At 42.3% G+C, this 23,522-nt stretch overlaps 1 protein-coding gene across 13 annotated transcripts in view; it reads left to right on the top strand.

Moving 5' to 3' along the window:
- Positions 1-16,418, top strand: part of FBXO38 (F-box protein 38) — a 54,381-nt gene extending 37,963 nt beyond the window's left edge. For 3 of the 13 annotated variants that reach the window (XM_045576933.1, XM_045576929.1, XM_045576931.1), the window contains 8 exons: positions 120-851; positions 6,914-7,014; positions 7,224-7,326; positions 11,196-11,362; positions 12,608-12,753; positions 13,351-13,454; positions 14,096-14,209; positions 15,863-16,418. In XM_045576933.1, the coding sequence (XP_045432889.1) occupies positions 120-851; positions 6,914-7,014; positions 7,224-7,326; positions 11,196-11,362; positions 12,608-12,753; positions 13,351-13,454; positions 14,096-14,209; positions 15,863-16,041 (1,646 nt within the window). In that variant the 3' untranslated portion in view covers positions 16,042-16,418. Of the gene's footprint in view, positions 1-119; positions 852-6,913; positions 7,015-7,223; positions 7,327-10,014; positions 10,149-11,195; positions 11,363-12,607; positions 12,754-13,350; positions 13,455-13,930; positions 13,990-14,063; positions 14,210-15,862 lie in introns of those variants that run through there. The other 10 variants (XM_036423588.1, XM_036423584.2, XM_036423593.1 and 7 more) reach the window with 8 other exon arrangements.
- Positions 16,419-23,522: the final 7,104 nt, after the last annotated feature.

Raw genomic sequence — 23,522 nt, 5'->3', positions numbered from 1 at the left:
ATTATACTTTAGGAAAATTAGTGTACATTATTTCCTGTTCCAAATTTATTCTTGCCTTTTGTCCAGAATTTGTACTGAAATCTTTTTTTTTCCTTGGGCCATTCTTCTTTTTCTATAAGGAGTAAGTGGAAAAGGCAAGACTCCACTTCGAAAGAGGTACAACTCCCATCAGATGGGCCAATCGAAGCAGTTTCCCCTCGAGGAAAGCAGCTGTGAGAAAGGCTGTCAGGTCACCAGTGAGCAGATCAAAGCCGATATGAAAGCAGCTAGGGATATTCCTGAAAAGAAAAAAAACAAGGATGTGTATCCCAGCTGCAGCAGCACCTCCGCCAGCACAGTGGGAAACTCCAGCTCACTCAGCACTGCTTCTCAAAGCCCTGACTGTGTAAGGACGGTGAACAGCAGCGGCTCTTCCGAGCCTAGCCCTGCAGAAGCGGATGTGTCCAGGCAGTGTGTCTGCTCCCCTGCTGGGTCAGAGGACTCCATGGAGGAGGGAGATGCAGAGAGTTCTATCTGCCCCAGATGCTCCTGTCACAGGCCCCAGGAATCCCAAAGGAGAACTAGCAGGTGTTCTGATGAGGAACGTCCTTCAACCAGCCGAGCCTGTGTTGTGAATGGCCCGGATGGTACGAGATCCGCCTTTTCCTTTAGGACTCTGCCACAAGGGGGGTCTTCAGGCCCAGCACATGATGAGAGGACTAATGGGAGTGGCTCTGGGGCTACAGGTGAGGACAGGAGGGGGAGCTCCCAGCCTGAGAGCTGTGACGTGCAGTCTAATGAAGACTACCCTCGGAGGCCCCTAACAAGGGCCAGGAGCAGACTCTCCCATGTACCGCTGGTATCTGAGTCAGGTATGACAATGCTGCCAGGACTAGCAACTGCAGGTTAGGACTGGAGAAGGGCATTAGCTCATTCCACACGTTTTCCTACATAAATCCAGTGGGGCAAATGAATTCTATGTTGGTGTTCTGGGATCCTACAAATTTGAGCTAATTTTCAGCAGATGGGGTTGGAGAGGGTGTGTAAAAAAGCTTATAAAGCAGCCAACCCAGAAAAACTCAAGAAGTTGTTTTTAAGAAAAAAGTATTACCGTGTTTATTCCCCTAAACACAACACTGATTCCGATGTGTAAGCCCCAATAGATAACCTTCTACTGCCATCCCATGCTTAGGGAAATCTTACTGTGGGTGAAATTTTGAACCTTAGCCAGAAGGTAAGGACCTGAAGTTGCTGGGGCTGTGGGAACATGTATGGATATACCCCTCTATCTGCCTCTAGTTACCTAGTAATTTTTTCTGAAGTGTAGTTTTGTTTCTTGTTACATTTGCCAGGATATAAGCAGGTAAGTAATTTAGGTAAGGATTATTTTGGTAAAGTTATACTCAAACATATATATAATTTCATTAATACTTATAATATGAACACTAAGGAATTGAGTTGGATGGGGTGAGCACATTTCTTAGTCATAATTCTATTTATATCAGACCTTATTTTTAAGTTACCTCTGTCTTTATTAAGTCATGTGCTCATGACTTAATTCATTCATCAATGAATCCTAATATATAAAAACCCAGGGTCCATAATGACCAACTGAAGGCTTCACTGAACACTGGATGTCATACTTGCAGTCAGTGCTGGGTTGCCGCCGCTGCAGGTGTGGCGACCCAGCACTGATTGCCAAGGGGGCTGTGGATCAGGCCCAAAAAGAGAGGCAGGGTCTGATCTGCAGTCTCCATGGCAGCTGCTAATCTGCTGTTGCCTCTCTCTCTCTCTCTCTCTCCCTCTCTCTCTCTCTCTCTCTCTCTCTCTCTCTCTCTCTCTCTCTCTGGGCTTTGCCAGCAGGGGTTGCTGATCAGCACCTCCTCTCTAAACAGGCCCAGAGATAGGCCTGGAGATGCTGACTGGCATAGAAGCCAACCAGTTAGAACCAAATCTGGGTGAACTGTGAGGAGCCAATGGCTACCTAGGAGGCAGAGCTTTTGACCTTGACTGGCATAGAAACCAACCAATCAGAACCAAATTGGCCAGCAGAGGATGGCAGTTGGGTGCAACCAGGCCAGCAGGGGTGGGCAGTTGAGGGTGAGAACAGGTTGGCAGGGGAGGGCAGTTGAGGGCAAGATCAGGCCAGCAGGGAGGGCATTGGAGGCAAACAGGCCTGCAGGGGAGGGCAGTTGGGGGCAAGATCAGGCCAGCAGGGAGGGCATTGGAGGCAAGATCAGGCATGTAGGGGAGAGCAGTTGGGGGCGAGTTCAGGTCGGCAAGGGAGGGCAGTTAGGGGCAATCAGGCAGGCAAGCAGAAGGGTTAGGGGCAATCAGACAGGCAGGTAGGTGAGTGGTTAGTCCATGCACGAATTTCATGCTCCAGGCTACTAGTAATATATTTTAATTTTACCCAAGTTTCCCTCAATTTAAAAATCTTTCAATCCCCTGCAAAACATAAAATTATTATATTTTTTTATATTCTAAGTAGGCCTGATTGCTTCATATGGAATTAAAATAACAAAAATAAGCTTTTATAAGTTAAATATGAGAACTTAATTACGTGCTAATTCTCATAGGAGCAGAAACATATTAAAACATATAGTATATGAGTTATTTAAAGATTTCATTAAGCTTCGCAAAAACTTAGTTTGGTCATATGATGAAAATACTTTTTTCCTTGAATTTTCCTTGAATTTAAAGCTTGAATTTTAAATGCTTTATGATTTTTTTTTAAGAATAATGGAATTTACCATTTTAACCATTGAAATATGCAGTTCGTTGGCATTAAGTGTGTTCATATATTTGCAACCATCACCAGCATCCATCTGAACTTTTCATCATTCGAAACAAATTCTGTGCCCATACATAGAAACTTCCCATACACAGCAACTCCCCACTAAATAGAAACTCCCCATTAGGACACTTTTGTTGTTCAATTTTTTCATTTGTAAAGTCAGATCTATGTGTTTACTTTTATGTTTTTTTCCCTTTGTTTTTATGGTATGAAAGGCCTTTCCTACAACTATTTCAAATAATTGTTCACATCTCTGCATTTTTTAATTCATTTTTTGTTTATTATTTTAATTATTTTAATCTGTGGGAACTAACTTGATATTTTATTTCAAACTGTCACCAGGTTGTGTCAGTACAATTTATTGACATCCATTCTCGTGTAACTATTTTGAAATGCTCTTTTGTCTCTTTGATACACTTAAGTTTGTCTCTGGGCATTCAATTCTATTCTATTGTTCTATCCTCTTTCATTATTGTTTGTCAAAATTTCCTTGACTTGTCATATTTTATCATTTAACTTTTAGAGTTGTATTTTAAAATAATTTTGTCAAGCTCTAAAAGCAAATCTTGTTTTGATTTGGATTTCTATTACATTGACTGAAAAGATTATTGTCATTTTTGTAGCACTGAGATTTCCTATTTCAGAACTTATTTTCTCCTATTTTGTCTTAAGTCTCCCATAAAATTTTTTAGTTACCATTTTGGAGGTTTTGGTTTGTTTTATTTTTGTTTTTAGCATAGATCCTTTATATTAACTACAGGGAGATAGGGGACTTTGGCTTCTTTTTTGTTTTGTGTTCTGCTATCCCTCTTACTGTTTCCTTCTGACTTGATTTGTGACTAGACCTTTTTCTTAGATTAAATAATTCCCAAGAATTAAAAAAAAAAAAAGATTTCTTATAGCGCTTTTTACTTTTTTAAGTAAATTACATTTGTTATCTTGTGGTGTTTTTTTTTAATTTGAGAAGACTTCTCATGTATGTAGTTGATGTGTAAATAGTAGGTTAATTATTTTTTATTATTTTTTACACACAATATAAATGTCCATTTACTTTTTTTTAATTTAAGATCTTAATTGTTGAAAGTATTACATATGTGTCCTTTGATCTCTCCCCAGATGCTCCCACCCCCCAGCACCTGCCCTCATCCCCATACTGTCTGTGTCCATTGGTTATGCTTATATACATGCATACAAGTCCTTTGGTTGATTATGTACTTTCAATAACAGTTTCCTGGAGAAATGTCAAAGTGCTGCTATTAATATTATCTAAATATTTTGGAGATGAAAACTAGTTTTTTTAGATGGCTTTCATCTTATTTTTAATCTAGCACGTTTTTTATGTCTATCAGCCATCATGCTTTAAAAGTTTTAAGGAGAAAAAATCCAACTCGTAAAGGAACAAACTTGATTGAGTGTTATGGATTTTAAAAAAATTACTTGAAAGAAAACATTTGAGTTTTTTATTTAGTTTTCAATTTATGACCTTATGTAGTGTTAAAACTATGTTAGAAGCTAATATAGTTATTTGTCTTGTGAATTCCTATTTTGATAATAAAATCCTCTTAAGTTTTTTTATCCTCATTGTATAATACTTTATAAAATAAATACCACAAAATTGACTAATTGAATTGTCAAAGAATAACATTTAGGATTGATATGGTGTGGTTCTCATAAAATACTAACTTCTTTCTTTGACACTTAACACTGGATTGGTTTGCTTTAGCAAGCCAGTTGTGTTTCTGTAGCACCTTCTAACCTAATGTTAACTACACTATGTTGTAATTTTGTGTTTTACTGTCTTTCCAATAGACTATAAGCTTTATGAGGGCAGGGACAATGTTTGCTTGTTCACTATTATATGTCCAGCTTCTAGAATAATGGGGCTCAGTGAATAATTGTGAACTTAATCAGTGGTAGGAACCATCATTTGAAGTATGTTGGTACAGGTGGATCAGCGATTTTTAACCGGTGTAGCAAGAATTTTTAAAATAAGCAATATCTATTTAGTTAGGGACACTGACCTCTTTTCCCTAAGGTTGTCAAGTTAAAATTGACAACAAACAACACACTAGCCATCTAGTGTGAATGAATCAGAATTATACAGAATTATACCCATCTTTTTGTCAGCAAAAATACATTTTTGGTGTGCTGCAGAATTTTAGATATTTGTATGTGTCATGAGATGAGTAAGGTTGGAAGTCGCTGTGATGTATGAAATCACTAACATTTTTTCCTAAACAAAGAAAGTGGCATAAGAAAATAACAGGGTGAACTCTGTTTTCCTTTTATAATACATTGGGAAGCCTTTGTTTTTCAAGGTAATCGGTATATAAAGTGTGATTTAGTTTTATAACTTTTCTTAGGAAACATAAGCAGCCAATGTGGGCACTCTAGAGAGCAGGACATTTAACTTTGAACCACATATTTTAATGAATTAAAGAGGAGGGGAGAGAGCAATCCAGGAATGTGAGAGTTTGAAAATTGTGAAAGGAGAATGCTAATAGAAGATTCTGCTCTGAACATTGTCACAAAGGAACGGAATACTGTGGGATGCGGCCTTCAGGTATACTGTGGAAAGCAGCCTTCACTGGGTTGCCTAGATCAATAGTTTTTATGTTTTCCCAGAACCTCTGGGCTTTGCTTGGGTTCTGGGTCATTTTAGGAAGTTTGATGGGTAGAAAGAACTCTTGACTTCCCTTTTAAGCTTCATCCAAAGCAGCTGATTTCATTTGTTTTGCATGGTAAAATTCCCCAAAGGTTTCAGATGGTGGAGGAAAGGTTCTGGTATGTCAAAAACACACACTTGGACTAACTCTTTAGAGTTCCCACCTAATCCCAAGCCTTTGGGAATTTGCAACATTTGCACCTTGTTTCCCTACCTTTCTTAGGAATCTTTCATGTCTGAAGTTGAAGAATTACCAAGTGGAGTGTTGTAGTCTAGTAGTTGCGTGTGAAAGAGCAATATGGTAGGATTTGATTCGTGAATCTCAGTCTTTCATCCGTGTCTGCTCTGCTACAGAATGATTATCAAAAAGTAGGACTGACTTTCTGAATCTTGTTTAGAATATATATGTGCTTGTTAAGTTTTAGAAATAAATTCAGAACTTGTATTTAAGATCTTACTTGCTTTGCAAGTTAAACAATATAACAATACTAGCAAATGAGTTAGGGCCTTACCAAACAGGGTTTGGGAGATAAAGAATTACAAGTTTTTGTAACGTAGTGATTGACACTAGATTATCTGAGTTTTGCTCCTGGTTCCACCAGTTACACCTTCACAAGCTTCCTATGTCTCAGTTTCTTAATTTGTAAAATAAGGAGAATAATAAATCTATCTCAAAAGGCTGTTTAAGAAACCCTTTAAAAAGTACCTGACATGGAGAAGGTGCTCAGTAAATATTTGCTGTCGTTATTATTCCACCTACTGTATCTAATGGCAGCAGTTGCCAACCTTTCGGCCCTCACGGACCACCGGTGGTCTGTGGACTACCGGTTGGCGACTGCTGCTCTAATGCATTCATTCATTCAATGAATGCTGAGTGCCATTCATTCAATGAATGTTCATTTTAGCTCGTTGCTAATAGCTGACAATGCGAAAATGAAATAAGGCAGTAATATTGCTTTCAAAGAGCTTTAAGTTTAAATAGAGAAACAAAACAGGTTTGGAAATCCAGGTGATTGGTTAGAGCAGGTAGCATTTGAGATGGTCTATTCAGGGAAGGGTAGTATTTTCAAAAGTGAAGTCTGGAAAGTTGTTCTGGGCAGATGGAGCTAGAATGGTTAATAGTGTCAGAGGCATTGGCAATGGGAGATTACTTGGACAATGGTGTGGAATAAAACTGAACAGGTGGAGCCAGAGCATAGCTGCAGATGTCAGGCATTGAAATGCATGTATTAAGCAGTAGTCGAGAACTTACAGTTGTCTAGCAAGAAACTGGTATGTTTAATCCACCAATAATATTCCAGATGGTTTGAGTGACTAGAGATGGGAATGTTCCTTAGATTGTCAGAATGCCCCAGGGATGAAAAGGATACCCTGTTTGAGGTAATGGAGATGATCTTGTTTGGGAACAGTCAGTTGGAAGTAGTGGTCTGACTGTATTCCATTGGGGACCATGTTCCTCTTGCTTTCTCTAGAAGTTGCTAAAACAAAGACACGGCATACCATGAAGCGGAAGCGGACAGCAGATAAGTCCACCAGTACCAGTGATCCTGTGATTGAGGATGACCATGTGCAGGTGAAGAAAAAGCCCTCCCTTACCTTTCAGGCCAGCCAAGGTCCTGAATAATGTAAAGGAACTAAATTTTCCATCTTTATATACTATTTGTACCCTAAATAGAAGGAATTGGTAACAATGGCTTCTCACTTGTGCCAATGAAAACATTTAAGTTTTCCAAAGAAAGTACCGAAAAAGACATCTAACCTAAAAAATTTTCTCCTCCATAGGTCCTTGTGTTGAAGTCCAAAAATCTTGTTGGAGTCACTATGACCAACTGTGGAATCACAGATCTGGTGCTAAAAGACTGTCCCAAGATGATGTTCATCCATGGTATGTATTTGGGCCCATGTCATACAAGAGCATCATGAAGGAGGTTAAAGAATTAAGGACTCATAAAGGAATCATTATGTTGGATTATATCTAGTTCTGTCCTTGTTCTGTAGTTCTCAGATAATTACTCAGTAATATTTGTGAGGGGCCTGTCTCTGCCGTTTGCTAGCTTTGTGATGTTGGACATGTTTTGTGTGCAAGTGTTTGGGGGGAAGCGGTAACAAGGCCATGAGTGCCTAATGCTCTGGAGTTGGTTGACATGATGAAACATAACCTCAGTTTCTGGTATATTGTCATTATTCCAAGCCCTGCTTTTTTTATAGTTCCATGTTCCCTGCCCCACTTTGCCATCCCATCGGCTCCCTCCATTTATGCTTGTGTATTTAATACATATCCTTGCATCTATATGCTTGTATACATGTTTATCTCTGAAAAAATAATAGGATTTTATTTTATGTGGGCTTTTAAAATTCTAGGTACATGATTTGTCCTTTACATGATCTAAACAATTTTTTCCATTGCACTCAAATTTATATTTTTGATATCTATCCATGCAAAATTATGAGGTTCTGACTCGTCTCTTGCCATGGGACAGTTATATATGCTCTGTGGGTTATTTTTTCCCCCCAGTATGTGAAGTATGCGTGATTATGCTTACCTTATAAAGCACTTATGAAGGTTAAATGTAGTGATTGATATGTGGGTTTGTATATGTACATAACATATACACATACAGTAGAGGGTCTGACCTCTAGTAAAAGCCTAGTAAATGTTAATTTCTATTACAGTAGTATTGCAAAGAAAATAATTAGGGGCTTTCTTTTCTTTGTACTTTTTCTGTAATACTGGTAGTAAACAGAACAAGAAAATCCTTACCAAACATTTTGTCATTTGCTAGGTGAATCTTAGAAAGGAGAAATAAAACATTTAAACTCTTAACCACTCTCTTGAATTCTAGAAAACACCAGACCTGGGAACCCTAGATTCATTTTCACCCTGAAAAGGTGATACTTTTCTCTGTTCCAACCAATGAGGTCTTGAAACATCTAATCATCTATAATAAAAACCTAATATGCTAAGTGTCCGGTTGTCTGGTCAGCCATTCAACCAGTCAAAGTGTAATGTGCTAATGATATGCTAAGACCACTCAACCGCTCGCTATGACGTGCACTGACTACCATGGGCCAGATGCTCTGACCGGTAGGTGAGCTTGCTGCTGGGGTCCAGGCAATCAGGACTGAACAAGATGGGCTGGACACACCCTGGAGCCCTCCTAGGGTCCCTCCCTGTCTAGCCAACCTCCCATGTCTCTCCCTGGCCTTGATCATGCACCAGTGGGGTCCCTCAGCCTGGCCTGCGCCCTCTCGCAGTCTAGGACCCCTCGGGAGATGTTGGAGAGCCGGTTTCAGCCTGACATTAGAACAACTGGTCGCTATGATGCACACTGACCCCCCAGGGGGGAGACGCTCAATGCAGGAGCTGCCCTCTGGTGGTCAGTGCGCTCCCACATAGGGAGTGCCGCTCAGCCAGAAGCCAGGCTCATGGCTGGTAAGCGCAGCAGTGGTGGTGGGAGCCTCTCCTGCCTCTGTGGCAGTAGCATATCCCCTGAGGACTCTTGGACTGCAAGAGGGCCCAGGCTGGGTTGAGGGACATCCCGTCCCCCCTACCCCTGAGTGCACTAATTCGTGCACATTGAAAGGAGCTGTGCACCGCAGGCTGCAGTAGGCACAGGGGCAGGTCTTGGCCCATCCTCTGTGCCCCTACCGGGCCCCTCCCACCATGGCCTCTGTTCCCCTGTCTGCTGGCAGCTCTGCTCCCACCAATGCCAATCTCACACACTGACAGCACCACGCTGCTTGCACCTGCTCATGGTGCAGAGCGATTGGGGCCGGCACCAGGCGCTGACAGTGGTGTGAGCGGACCAGTGCCCGCAGCAGGTGCTTGTGCTGGGCAGGACCGTGACGCACAGAAGCAAAGAATTTTCAGTAGCCCCCAGAGGCTTGCCCCAATGACAGCGACTGGTGGCCTGCCTTGGCCTGATGCCTCCCTCCCCCCCCCCGCCCCTCCCTTCACCTGCTTTACCACCCCACTGTGGCCAACGCACGCCATGTCCATGCACCCTACCCCTGGTGGTCAGCGCATGTCATAGCAACCGGTCAGTTCTGTTCAATCTATTTGGGTATTAGGTTTCATATATATAGATTGTAGTATCCTCCTGAAATAGAATAGGAGCCCTTTAAAAGCTCAGACAATCGTAACAGCAGGGGGACCCAGCCTAGTTTAAGGTAGCAATGCTTGCATCTCTGAGGTCTGAGAATCTACCTCTTAACCCTTCTTCTCTAGGGGTTGACTTTTCATTCCTTTTTTCTACTATGAGTGCTCTGAGAATCTGACTGGTTTTCTCTTCACTGGACTCTCCCTGTATCTTCTGTGAAGTAGAGATGGATCACGTGACTTTCAGGCTCAGCCTTTTGCCCTTAAACCAAATAGTTCTTCAGCTCCTGGGACAGAGGACTTTAGATTAGTAGCTCAGTTCCTAGACACGAGCTAAATTATGGTGGCTGAGATGACTAAGTGAGATTAGAACCGACCTCGTCCTGTCTGGGTTTACAGCAGAGGACCATCGAACCCTTATCACCATCTATCCTCTTTCTGTCTTTCCTCCTTTCCTGTCCTGCAATGTCACAGAAGGATGAAATGAGTCTGAAAGGCTGGAGACTTGCTCATTGTTCAAACATCAAGTTCGTGACAGGGCCAGATTGCTCAGGACGATGACGACATTTTGGTCAAAGGTGTTATAGAAGATGCCCTTAAAGAGTTAAGATCAGCCCTAACCAGTTTGGCTCAGTGGATAGAGCATCAGCCTGCAGACTGAAGGGTCTCGGGTTCGATTCCAGTCAAGGGCATTTTTCCTTGGTTGCGGGCACATCCCCAGTGGAGAGTGTGCAGGAGGCAGCTGATCGATGTTTCTCATTGATGTTTCTAACTCTCTATCCCTCTCCTTTCCTCTCTGTAAAAAAAAAAAAAATCAAACAAAAAAAGAGTTAAGATGAGGCATATCAGCCTTATAGTTTTATAGTATCATCTCCTGAGCTGGACCAGGTTTAAATCTGGGATAAAATGGAACAGATTGAAAGTTGAGATTGGAAAAAGTAGATTTTTTTTTTTTTTTTTTAACGTGGCATACTATTTTATCCCTGTACTCTTGGATTTGATAGCCAACGGCCACATGTGACTGTGGAACACTTGAACTGTGGCTAGTGCTGGAGGAACTGGGTTGTTCATATTAGTTCATTTAAATTTAAATAGCTGCAGGTGGCTAGTGGTCCAGCTTTAGACCAACATACAAATACTTCTGGGTCTTTTAAGGTTCTGCTTTTATACCTGCAATGGGAGTTAAAATCAACTCTTCTCATTTTCTGTGGGTGACTGTAAGGTAATATATGTCAATTATTCCAGGTTTGTTTGATCATTACCCATAATATTTTGGAATTTAATAATCCCATCATTCATTCTTTTCCATAAATGTTTCCTAAATAATTCCTATGTTGATGCATCTCATTCTATGGGTCTTAAGATTACTTGCCAGTAAACTCTTAAATAGAAAAAGAGTTTAAAATCCTTTTAGCATATATATGAATGACCACCTTCTTTTAAACAGGATGGAATCACATTTTCAAATTATTGTGATAACTGTCAGTTGTACTTTGTGACATTACGTGACCTTTGCTAAAGATGTTTATTACATTTGGTATTTTATGCTAAGGAAGCTGGGCCAGTCCTCCAAAGATGATGCCACATAGGCCATACATTGCTCTATTACTTTGCATAAATTATTTGTAGAGCTTACCATTGTTTTCATTTTGTAGCTACCAGATGCAGGGTGCTGAAACATTTAAAAGTAGAAAGTGCACCGCTTGTAAACCGATTTGACTATGCACAATGCAAGAAACTGAACATGGATCAGGTACTAGACCAGATACTGCGGATGCCTCCTGAGAGAAACCGCATCATATACCTACGCCCAATGCAGCAGGTACCAAGCTCGGCCCCTTTTTGATGACACATGTATTGCAGTGATATTTTTTCTTAGTCTTCAACTTTTGTGGATTTGGCATGTTCACATACTCAACCCACAGAGATGATTCTTTAGATTCTGCAGCGTTCTTTTAACCTAGCTAGAAGATTTTGCCGATCTTCACTTAATGCTTCTCTGCTAGATCTCTGTGGATTTTTAGCAAGTTCTGTGATGAGGGCAGCTATTACTCAACACGACTGTTTTCAGACTGCCCGATTCAAATCCTGGTTCACTGACCTGTAGCTGATTACTTAACTTCTGTCTTAGTTCGGTCTGTAAAAGTAGAATAAACACCTAATTCTTGTGATGGTTAATTCAGACTTCAGATGTGTGAAATGCTAAGCAGTTGCTGGCATGTAGTACGGTAGCAATTATTTTTATTATTATGAAGAGTAAGCTTTTTATTGTACCTATAAGAAATTATGGATGTTAGCTGAACCTATCATTTCATAATAATCATAAACCAAGCCCAACATGCTGTGTGCCTGAAATTTATATCAATACAATGAGGTGTGTCAATTATTTCTCAGCAAAACAAAAAATAAAGTGAACATTATATGTAAGACTGTGCTCAATGCCTAAAGAAAGCTGAAAGGAATCATTAGTCAATGTCAGAGTCTGGCCCCAGAAGAGATATTTGAACAAACTGCTTGTTGAGTGTCTCTAATATTCTGGGCCTGAAAAGGACTCTTCCTTCAAGTCTTTCTGAAAAGGAGGTGGGCGTGAATATCACTAAGATGGCAGATGGGATTTCATAAGGAGAGGTGAGGAGGCGGCGTTCCGTGAGAAGCAAGCAGTGGGAACACAGGCTGCGAGGGGGCAGGCAGCTGGAATAGGCCACAGCCAGACTGAATAGGGCATCTGGTACCGCACACTCAGTCTATGATGCAGTCAATACTTGAGCCTGTGGAGGACATATTCAGATGTGAGTTCCTGGGATCAGTTACCTAATTCTGGATTCTCTGATTAATAGGCATTTATTTAACAGAGAAATGTAAGTTGCTTAGCTTGTAAGACAGAATAATTTGCTAAGCATCACCCCCAGCATGGCAAGCTATGTTCGGGGCTGAATGTGATACTTGATTTTCAAACCAGCCAGAGATTTAAAATGTAGGTCCCAGGAAAGATTGTCCAAGCTCTAGGAGATAAAGTTGTAAGGAATTCTGTTCCCTGGCCCACAGCTCACTCTGCTGTCTTCCATAGGTGGACACACTGACGTTGGAGCAGAAGCTATTTAGTGGCCCCTACCCCTACCACATCTGTATTATCCATGAGTTCAGTAACCCTCCCAATGTGCGCAACAAGGTGCGCATTCGCAGCTGGATGGACACCATAGCAAACATCAATCAGTAAGTAACCGTGGCACTCAGTCTCTTCAGTCGTTCCTGTTGCGAGGGAGGGCCATGGGAACAAGGCCTAGTTATTCTTTATTTTAAATGATCTCATGGGGCTTTTTAGGTGCTGAAGCATGAAATGTAATGTGAGCAACTGAGTGAATGAGGACTTAAAATTAAAAAGCATGCATGTGTATCTGCAGCTTTTTATTTTCAAATGTAAAAAAAATTCCAAGAACAGACTGTACATGAATATTTGACTTCATTTCTTTAACCCTAAGGCATGGAAAAAGAGGTCAGATTAAAAATCTTAAAACTGATGTTTAGGCATTTGATATATAAACATTAAGTACCACACACAAGCTATTTGATTGGAGAGTGGTTTCTTTACCTGATATAATTTTGAAGATAGTAAAGTTTTTTTTTTGACCTGGCTTGATATGTATTCTCTAGTTTGAGTGTACCCTTCTTCCGTTAGGTATTTAATATTTAATTTTTGAGATGTTCATTAGAATCTGGGCCTGCCACAATTTTGACAGTTCCTTTCTGCCCTACATCTCAACATTATTTCCAGTTTTATAACTTTTGTTTGATTTTTCTTGTTGCCTCTAGAGAGCTCATTAAGTATGAATTCTTCCCCGAAGCCTCACGAACTGAAGATGACTTGAAGAAGCACCCCAAGTACCCCTGGGGCCGGGATATCTATACTTTAGAAGGTGAGCAGTTAATGGTTGGGAAGCTGAAGAGCTGTTGACTGACTGCATGGAGAGACACACCTTAGGAAGATGGGATGGGAGCCTCACAGTTAGGCAGAAGGATGGGGCTTACAGGGGTCTTCAAACTACGGCCCGCGGGCCACACGCGGCCCACAGAGGAGTCTGATCCGGCCCATCAGGTTTTTTGGGCAGTGAGCGCAGCCAAGGTGTTACAGTAGGAATTAGTAGTTCATATAGTCCGGCCCTCCAGCTCTCTGAGGGACTGTGATCTGGCCCCCACTTTAAAAAGTTTGAGGACGCCTGGAGAATGTCTGCAGGTAGCAGGAACCAGGTAAACGTCTGAGTCTTTACCGTCCCTAAGGTAATCAGAAACTGTGTGGACACAAAGAGTAGAAAGAAATGGAAACTTGCTACAGTTTGAGAGTTGGAAGTGACTTGAAGGCACCTGTTTCAACTTCTTTATTTTAGACATATAGAGAGAAAAATACTGAGGCTTAATGACAGCAAAGGGTAAGCAAGATCCCGTGACCAAGCTAGAGCAAAACCAGCACTGGTCCAATGCTCTTCAGCCAGGAGGGACAGAAGCACATTCACGTTCTGCCTCCGCAGCAGTAGCACTGTCTGTCTCTGTCTCCTTGCAGGGGTTGTGGATGGTGCTCCGTATTCCATGATTTCTGACTTCCCCTGGTTGAGATCGCTACGGGCAGCAGAACCCAACAGCTTCGCCAGATACGATTTCGAAGACGATGAAGAGAGTAAGTATGACCTGACTTGATTTGTGTTCGCTGGCTTGAGCGTGTCCTGCTGTGTTAGATACTTACAGATTGTTTGGGAGTTGGGAGCAGTGTGGCTGTTGAATCACTTCCCATATAAATGTTTTCATCAGTTTTCTGTTATTGCAATAAATAATCTTAGGGATCTCTGAAGGTTGGTAGGAAGGATTCCTGCAGATTTTTCTACCTAGATTTTTTTTATTACCTGTTTATGTTTTTACTCCTTATTGTTAACTATATTGTTTCCAATGTGTTCCCATTACACTAACTTATGAGCAGCTCCTTGTTAGGTAGTATGTAGGAACTTGTGATTTAGACTGGTGGCCCAGTGCATGAAAGTCGTGCATAGTGAGGGGAGAGAGGTGGCCCTCAGCCTGGTCTACACCCTCTCCAATCTGGGACCCCTTAGGCGATGTCCAACTGCTGGTTTAGGCCCAATACCTGCAGTCGGACATCCCTCTCGCAATCCAGAACTGCTGACTCCTAACCGTTCACCTGCCTGCCAAGCCTGCTTGCTCCCACTGCCTCCCCTCCTGTGGCCTAATTGCCCCTAACCACCTCTGTCTTGGCCCCGCCACCATGGCTTTGTCTGGAAGGACGTCCAGAAGGTCTCCCAATATAATTAGCATATTACCCTTTTATTAGTATAGATAGAGGCCTGGTGCATGGGTGGGGGCCGGATGGGAGTTCCAGATCAGGGTGGGGTCCCTTGGGAGGCAGGGCCTGCGTGGGCAAGGACTGATGGCCGTTTGCAGGTTGGCTGTGCCCCCATTGGAGTGAGGATCCCTGCTGGGGTCATGGCTGGCCTGGGTGAGGGGCTGAGGGCCCTTTGCAGGCTGGCTGTGCCCCCATTGGAGTGAGGATCCCTGCTGGGGTCATGGCTGGCCTGGGTGAGGGGCTGAGGGCCCTTTGCAGGCTAGCCATACCCCCATTGGGGTGAGGGTCCCTGCTCAGGGGCGTAGCTAGCCTGGATGAGGGAGCTGATGGCCATTTGCAGGCTGGCCACATCCCCATCAGGGTGAGGGTCCCCCCTGGGGTTGTGGCCGACCTGGGCAAAGGATTGAGGGCCATTTGCAAGCTGGCTGTGCCCCATCAGGGTGAGGGTCCCCGCTGGGGTCGTGGCCAGCCTGGGCTAAGGGCTGAGGGCTGTTTTCAAGCTGGCCACACCCCCTTCAGGGTGGGGTTCCCTGCGGAGGGACGTGGCTATCCTGGGTGTGGGGTGGAGGGCCCTTTGGGGCTGGTTTGCAGGCTGGCCAAGTCCTCAGCTTTGTCCCAAAGGTAGAGAGGCCTTCCAGAGACCTTTGGGACAAAGATCCTAGTTGTTAGCATACTAGAATATCTACTTGCAGAATGTTTTCAAAAACTAATTGGTAAGTAAGTGGGTTTTAAAACTCATGTACATCTGTGACTGACTTAGTCTCTCTGGGCATTTCCACCCCTGCCTTTAAGCATGCGTGCTGTCTTAGCATCAAATGGGGCATGTAACTAAACTGACGGGGACCCAGTCCATGAGCGGTACCTTTCTCAATGGCAGTGCGTGACCATATAGAGGCACATCTCATGGGTCAGCTTAATTGAGCTGCTTTCCAAATGCATCTGATAATAATGTTTCCCCTTTTCTTTCTAATTTCCAAGGCACCATCTATGCTCCTCGCAGGAAAGGGCAGCTGTCAGCAGACATCTGTATGGAGACAATCGGAGAAGAAATTTCAGAGATGCGTCAGATGAAGAAGGGGGTGTTTCAGCGAGTGGTGGCAATTTTTATCCACTACTGTGATGTCAATGGAGAGCCGGTCGAAGATGATTACATTTGACTGGGCCCTATTTCCCTGCTATCTGGCAGAGCCAGGGGCCGTGCAGCTGCCAAAGGCCCTGGAGACTCGGGACTGTGGCTCAGTGTGTTACAGGAAATGCATAAGGAACACTGAAGTTGTATACAAAGATTTGTACATAAGGAGCTATACAACGACACTTCCTGAGTACCGACTTTATATCATATGTTTATACAGCTTAATTTAAAAGTTCATTTTAATGAAGGCAGATCATTGGAAGGAGTTCATTTTCTTGACTTAGTTTATAAAGTCACTGGCTGAGCCTCCATTTACCGTATTCTTCATAATCACTGTCACCCCCTTAAATCTGTGCCTTTTCTTCTCGAGCGAAGCAGTTTGAGTAAATCTGTTGAAGAGTCTTTGTGTCTGGTGTGCTTTTTTGTTGTTAAGCTGAAACCCTATAGTCAAGTGGCTACACGTTTCTGTACAAAATTGTGGTTCCTTTTTTCTTGCTATTATAGTTGCCATATTTTTTAAAATCAAGTAAAAAGACTCATGAGTTTATAAAACAACTGAGTTTGGAGAGAGAAATGGAAAAGTTTCCAAAGCATTTCTAGTTATTTATTTCCACATTCAATTGTGTACATGCTTAATCTTGAATATAAAAATAAAAGTTTACTAAAAACTATGAACATAGGGGTGCATATATCCTTTCTGATTCGTGTTTCTAGTTTCTTGGGATATATTCTTAGAAGTGGGATAACTGGGTCAAATGGGAGTTCCATTTTTAGTTTTTTAAGGAAACTCCATACTGTTCTCCACAGTGGCTGCACCAGTCTGCATTCCCACCAGCAGTGCAATAGAGTTTTTTTCTCTCCACATCCTCGCCAGCATTTGCCATTGGTTGATGATGGCCATTCTAACAGGTGTGAGGTGGTACCACATTGTCGTTTTGATTTGCACCTCTCGGATAACTAGGAACTTTGAGCCTATGTTCATAGCACAATTCACCATAGCTAAGATTTGGAAACAGCCTAAGTGCCCATCAGCAGATGAGTGGATTAAAAAAAATATGGTACATCTACACAATGGAATACTACGCTGCAGTAAAAAAGAAGGAATTCTTAACATTTGCAACAACATGGATGGAAATCGAGAGTATCATGCTAAGTGAAATAAGCCAGTCTGAGAAAGACAAATACCACATGATCTCACTCATTTGTGGAATATAATGAACACACAAATTGACGAACAGGGACAGATCCAGAGGTAGAGAAGCATCGATCAGACTGACAGACCTCAGAGGAAGGCTAGGGGAGGATGGGCGAAAGATTAACCAAAGCACTTGTATGCATGCATATAAGCCTCACCAATAAACATGAACACCAGGGGGCGGGGTTAGGACATGAGTAGGGGGTGGGTTTGGAGGTTAATGGAGGGATGAGGACACATGTAATACTTTAATCGATAAGTAAAAAAATTTTTTTTTTAAAGTTCATATTACACTAAAAAAAAAAAAAAAAGTTTACTAAAAACCTTTCTTGCCTTGGACCTGACTCCCTTTGTGAAGAAAAATAGCAAATACCATGCAGAGAAGGAATGTGCTTTAAACTGAAGGTCTGGGGGAGACATCTTAGAAACTTTTTACATAGTCATGTACTACATAATGATGTTTCAGTCCCAGCGAGCCACATGTGCACTGGTGGTCCCATCAGGTTATGATGGAGCTAAAACATTCCTGTCCTCTGCTGATGTCAGCCATCTAGTAAAGTCTTAGCCCAATACGTTATCGCAGTGTAAGCCCTGACTAGAGGCATCCATCTCAAAGATGCCTAAACGGGATGAGGTCTAGGAGCCAGGCCACATCCCCCACTTTGAAGTGCCTTTGTTTTTGAGATCTTGGTTGAGCAGTAACAAACCATTTGGGCTACTTGATTTTTGTCTTCCATGCTATATTCCTGCTTACGGTTTAAATTCACCAATAGAGAATGAGCCCTCGAAACCCTGGGCCCCCACCCTCAAGCCCAATTAATGCAGAACCCGTCTTCTTTCTACCCTTGGACTTGCCATGTGGCCCCAAGTATCCTGTATAATTTCCGGGCCTTGTGATAAACCTCATCTTCAAGTGGACCTGATGGTTATTTCTTCAATCAAGAACCACAAGTTCAGGTCCAACCACAACACTGGTTACTGATAGGCTGAAACTTGCACAAAACAATTGTGTGTGGTGGTGCTGGTGTAAACAACCCTGGGCTGCCAGTCTAGGAAAATCTAGTCCTTGCAGTTGCAGTAGTAGGGCTGTACCCTGTGGATTTGTGTAAGTGCACTCTGATGTTTGCACAGTGATAAGTGATAGATGATGCATTTCTCAGAACATAAGCCCCTCGTTAAATGGTGTGTGACTGGAATACAGTGGTGCCTCGCATAAAGAACGCCTCGCACAGCGAACACTGCACACAACGAACTTCACAGCAACAGGACAATGCTCAAAGGGAAGCGTCATCTGATAACGAGGAGCAACAATCAAACAATCAACCAATCCCAACTGCTGACATCAAGAACGTCCTGGTCAAATGGAAAGCAGTTCAGGAGTTTACCAATGCCCACTATCCGGATTCAGCTGAAGCAAACAGGATCAACGATCTTTACTCCGATACTCTTGTCCGTTATTTCCGGCAGATGTTGGAGAAAAGAGAAAAACAAATGACTTTGGACAGGTTTTTCATGAAACCATCGGCCAAAAAGCAGAAAATGGATGAAGATGTGCAAGATTCGGTAGACTCTACTTAGTCTGTCTTAAAATTAAAAAAATGTGTTGTTGTTTTTTTTTTAATTATGTTTTTAGATGTATCTAAATAAAAATAATAACAAAAAATTTATCTTTTTTTATGTCATCTTAGCATATTTTATGCTACAGAACGAATTATTTTTTTTAACATGTATTGTTATGGGAAAACGCGTTTCACATAACGAACTTTTCGCATAACAAACTTGCTCCTGGAACGAATTAAGTTCGTTGTGTGAGGCACCACTGTATGTAATTACGGTCTATGAAATTCTGCACTGGGGGAGCAGGCCTAAGCTGTCAGTTGGACTTCCATAGTGCTGCCACAGAGGCAGTAGAGACTCCCGCCACCTTTGCTGCAATCATTAGCCTTAAGCCCGGCTTCTGGCTGAGCAGTGCTCCCTGTGGGAGCGCACTGACCACCAGAGGGCAGCCTCTGCGTTAAGCAGGATTGGGCCAAAACATGCTATCGAGCATCCCCTGAGATGTCCCGGATTGTGAGAGGGCTCAGGCTCAGGCCAGGCCAAGGGACCTACTGGTGCATGATCAAGCAGGCCAGGGAGGGTAGGAGATTGGCCAGCCAGAGAGGGTCCTCGGAGGGCTCCAGGGTTATCCAGCCCATCTTGCTCAGTCCCGATCGGCCAGACACCAGCCGCAAGCTAACCTACTGGTCAGACTGTCTGCCCTCTGGCTATCAGTGCAGTCACAGCAAGCAGTTGAGCGGCCTTAGCATGTTATGCTTTGGTTGAACCGCTGACCGGACTAGCGGACACTTAGCATATTAGGCTTTTATTATATAGGATGAGGGGTAAGGGCCCTGAGAGCTTATGTAGTCCAACCCCCCTCATTTACAGGAGATAACTAAAGGCCAGGGAGGGAAGAGCTCGCCGAAGGTCAGGAACTGGGTAAGACCAGGTAGGACAAACTCAAGTGACTGATTCCCAGGGCTGCCTCCATCTCATTAATGTCCACAGAAATGAAGGGTGCCAGCAAGTTTTCCTAACACTAAATAGTGTCTTTCTGCCGAGTCTTTTCCAGGGCTTTTAAAATTCTTCCTATTACATTAAGAAGAATGTTAGACACCACATTCAGTCATCTCTTTAGTACCTTGCTTTTAACTCAGCTAACCGTCCTTTTCACTAAGAGTATGTTCTATTCTCCAGGTTAGAACTGTGATCAGTAGAAGACTAGAAAAAATATAGAACATTTTAAACACTTCAAAATAATACAAATCCCCAACCTTCATTTTAAGATTAAATCCAAACCTCATTTTTCACTGTCCCCAAATAATCTAACTCAGCAATTTTCAACCTTTCTCATCTTATGGAACACAACCAGTTAATAATGCAAATTTTGTAATCAAAGAAAATAATTTTAAGAGAAACATCAAAAGTGCTTTATTCAAGAAGCCACGATGGCGGCCTAGGTAAGCACCTAAGCTGCCACCTCTCACAACAATTTCAAAATATCAACTAAAAGACAGAACGGACATCATCCAAAACCACAGGAAAGCTGGCAGAGTGGGAAATCTACAACTAGAAAGAAGAAGAGAGGCTCACGGACCAGGGGAACCACAAAGCACTGAAGTAGGGAGACGTTCGTGCAGAGAGGAAAGGCAGCCGAGTGCCTAGCTGGCAGGAGGGGAAAGGAAGCCCCCCGCTGCACTGAACCCAGTTTTAACTACACTAAACCCTAACCCCAGCCGAAACCCTGTGCTCATACAGGTGGAATCTGGAATGTAGAGAAAGGCACTCAGAGACTTAGAGACTGGGAAACTCAGGGGGAGCCAGGAGCTGCAGCGAGTGAGTGAATGCACACAGAGAGATCTGACCACAGATTACCGCAGCTGCTCCATAGCAAAAGGAGTCAGAAGCTCCAGACTACAAGAGACTCAACCCAATTCCAGGCAAGCCCCTTGGGCACCCATGCTCTTACAAGGGATTCTGGACTATCAGGCGGAAACTCACTCAGGGGAGCCGTGGAAGGCAGAGGTCTGAGGCTCGTGCACAAGGGCAGGGCTGACAGGAAGCCAAGACTGTCGGCTCAGCCCTGAGACTCTGCCCCATCCAAGCTGAGCACAGAGGCTTTTGCAAATTTATAAGTCTGATCCTATAAGATTGTCTCCAAAACAGAAGGTATCCCAGAGTAGACACAGCTGATACTTACATCCAATTGGCCTGGAGGTCAGTTCCTCCCAGGGATACCAACAACAATCAAGACTTAAGGCCAGGGAACCAAGAAACCAACATGGCAGCCTAGGTAAGCACCTAAACTGCCGCCTCCCACAACAATTTTAAAACAATAACTAAAAGACAGAACATACATCATCCAAAAACCACAGGAAAGCTGGTGGAGTGGGAAACTACAACAAGGCTGTACATAGAGTCCACAAAGGGGAACTTAACTACAACAAGGTTGTACATAGAGTCCAGAAAGGGAAACACCAAGAGTGTCTATCTCAGGTAATTGGGGAGGCTGACTCACCAGGCCATATAGGACACCAAACACACAAAGCCAACCTATCAACAAAGGGAAGCAGCAAAAATGCCAAGACGAGGAAATAGATCTCAAACAAAAGAAATGGAGGAGAACAAAAGACTGGATATGGAGTTCAAAACCACGGTTATAAGGTTTTTTAAGAATTTCCTAGAAAAGGCCAATAAATTTAATGAGACCCTCAAGGATATGAAAAAGGACCAACTAGAAATTAAACATACACTGACTGAAATAAAAAATATTTTACAGAGACCAAACAGCAGACTAGAGGAACACAAGAATCAAGTCAAAGATTTGGAATACACAGAGGCAAAGGACACTTCTCTGGAGAAGCAAGAAGAGAAGAGAATCCAGAAAGTTGAAGATAGTGTAAGGAGCCTCTGGGACAACTTCAAGTGTATCAACATCAGAATTATGGGGGTGCCAGAAGAAAAGAGAGTGCAAGATACTAAAAACCTATTTGAAGAAATAATGTCAGAAAACTTCCCCCACCTGGTGAAAGAAATAGACTTACAAGTCCAGGAAGTGCACAGAACCCCAAACAAAAGGAATCCAAAGAGGACCACACTAAGACACATCATAATTAAAATGCCAAGGGCAAAAGACAAAAAGAAAATCTTACAAGCAGAAAGAGAAAAATAATTAGTTACCTACAATGGAGTACCCATACGACTATCAGCTGATTTCTCAACAGAAACTATGCAGGCCAGAAGGGAGTGCAAGAAATATTCAAAGTGATGAATAGAAAGAATCTACAACCAAGATTACTTTACCCAGCTATTGAAGGGCAGATAAAGAGCTATACAGATAAGAAAAAGCTAAAGGAGTTCATCACCACCAAAACAGTATTATATGAAATGCTGAAAGGTATTCTTCAAGAAGAGGAAGAAGAAGAAAAAAGATAAAAATTATGATCAACAAATACATATATATCAACAAGTGAATCTAAAAATTAAGTGAATGAAAAATCTGAGGAACAGAATAGGCTGGTGAACATAATAGAATCAGGGGAAAAGAAAGGGAGTGGATTGATAATTATCAGGAGGAAAGGGGTGTGTTGGGGGCAGGAAGAGACTGGATTAAAATCGTACACCTATGGATGAGGACAATGGTGGGGGGGAGGTAAGGGTAGAGGGTGGGGTGGGAACCGAGTGGAGGGGTGTTATGGGGGGTGGGGGGAGAGAAACAATTGTAATAATCTGAGCAATAAAGATTTATTAAATTTGAAAAAAAAAGTGCTTTATTCAAAATACTGTCCATCACTAGCTACACATTTCCCCCATCTCAGGTAGTTTGTGGCTACCGTCCCAATAGAACTTTTTTTGTTTTGAGGCAAACCATTCAGAGACCCAGTTTTCTACTTCTTTATATGTTTTGAACTGCTGCTTAGAAAGTGTGTGTGCCATCAATCTGAACAAGTGGTAATCACCGCGGTGAATATGGAGCGGTGAATACTGCCGGTGGGTTAATAGTTCCCAGGCAAGATCTTTTAAGGTGTCTTTAACTGGTTTTGAAATGTAGGATGGTGCATTATCATGAAGCAAAATTACTTTGCCCTGTCTTCTGGCACATTTTGGTCATTTTACGATCAAAGTGTGGCTCAAATTGATTAATTGTAGTCAGTAGCGATCAGTATTAACGGTTTCACCTGGTTTTAGAAGCTCAAAATACACCACACTTTCCTGATCCCACCAAACAAAGAGCACTGTCTTCATTCCGAAGTGTTTTGGCCTTACAGTCAATGTTGATGGTTGACCTGGATTAATCCATGATTCTGTTGCACGGAATCTCAAAATAAAGCCACTTTTCATCGCCAGTCACAATTAATGCAAAAAGACTTTCTTTCGTGCCATTGAAGCAACATTTTACTGATGACTTTTTGATAGCTCATTTGTCTTTCCTTCAGTTGATGTGGCACCCATTTCCTTCCTTTAAAATCTTTCCCATTGCTTGTAAACGATTGGAAATTGTTTAATGAGCAACGTTTAATATTTCTGCTAGTTGTTTTTGAGTTTGACACGCATCTTTATCTAATAATGCTTGTAATTGTTGGTCTTCAAACTTTTTCGGTTGACCTGGATGTTCTTTGTCTTTCACATAAAAACCATCACTTTTAAAGTGTTTAAATCAGCGTTCACAAGTATCTTGAGATGAAGCATGTCAACATAAGCTTCCTAAAATATTCCGTAGCATTTTTCTTCAAAATAATGAACTAAAACTTTTCACAAATGCTCTTTTTTTG

This window comes from Pipistrellus kuhlii, unplaced genomic scaffold (genome assembly GCF_014108245.1).
Source record: "Pipistrellus kuhlii isolate mPipKuh1 unplaced genomic scaffold, mPipKuh1.p scaffold_m20_p_8, whole genome shotgun sequence".
NCBI lineage: Eukaryota > Metazoa > Chordata > Mammalia > Chiroptera > Vespertilionidae > Pipistrellus > Pipistrellus kuhlii.
This window is presented reverse-complemented; position numbering and strand designations above follow the sequence as displayed.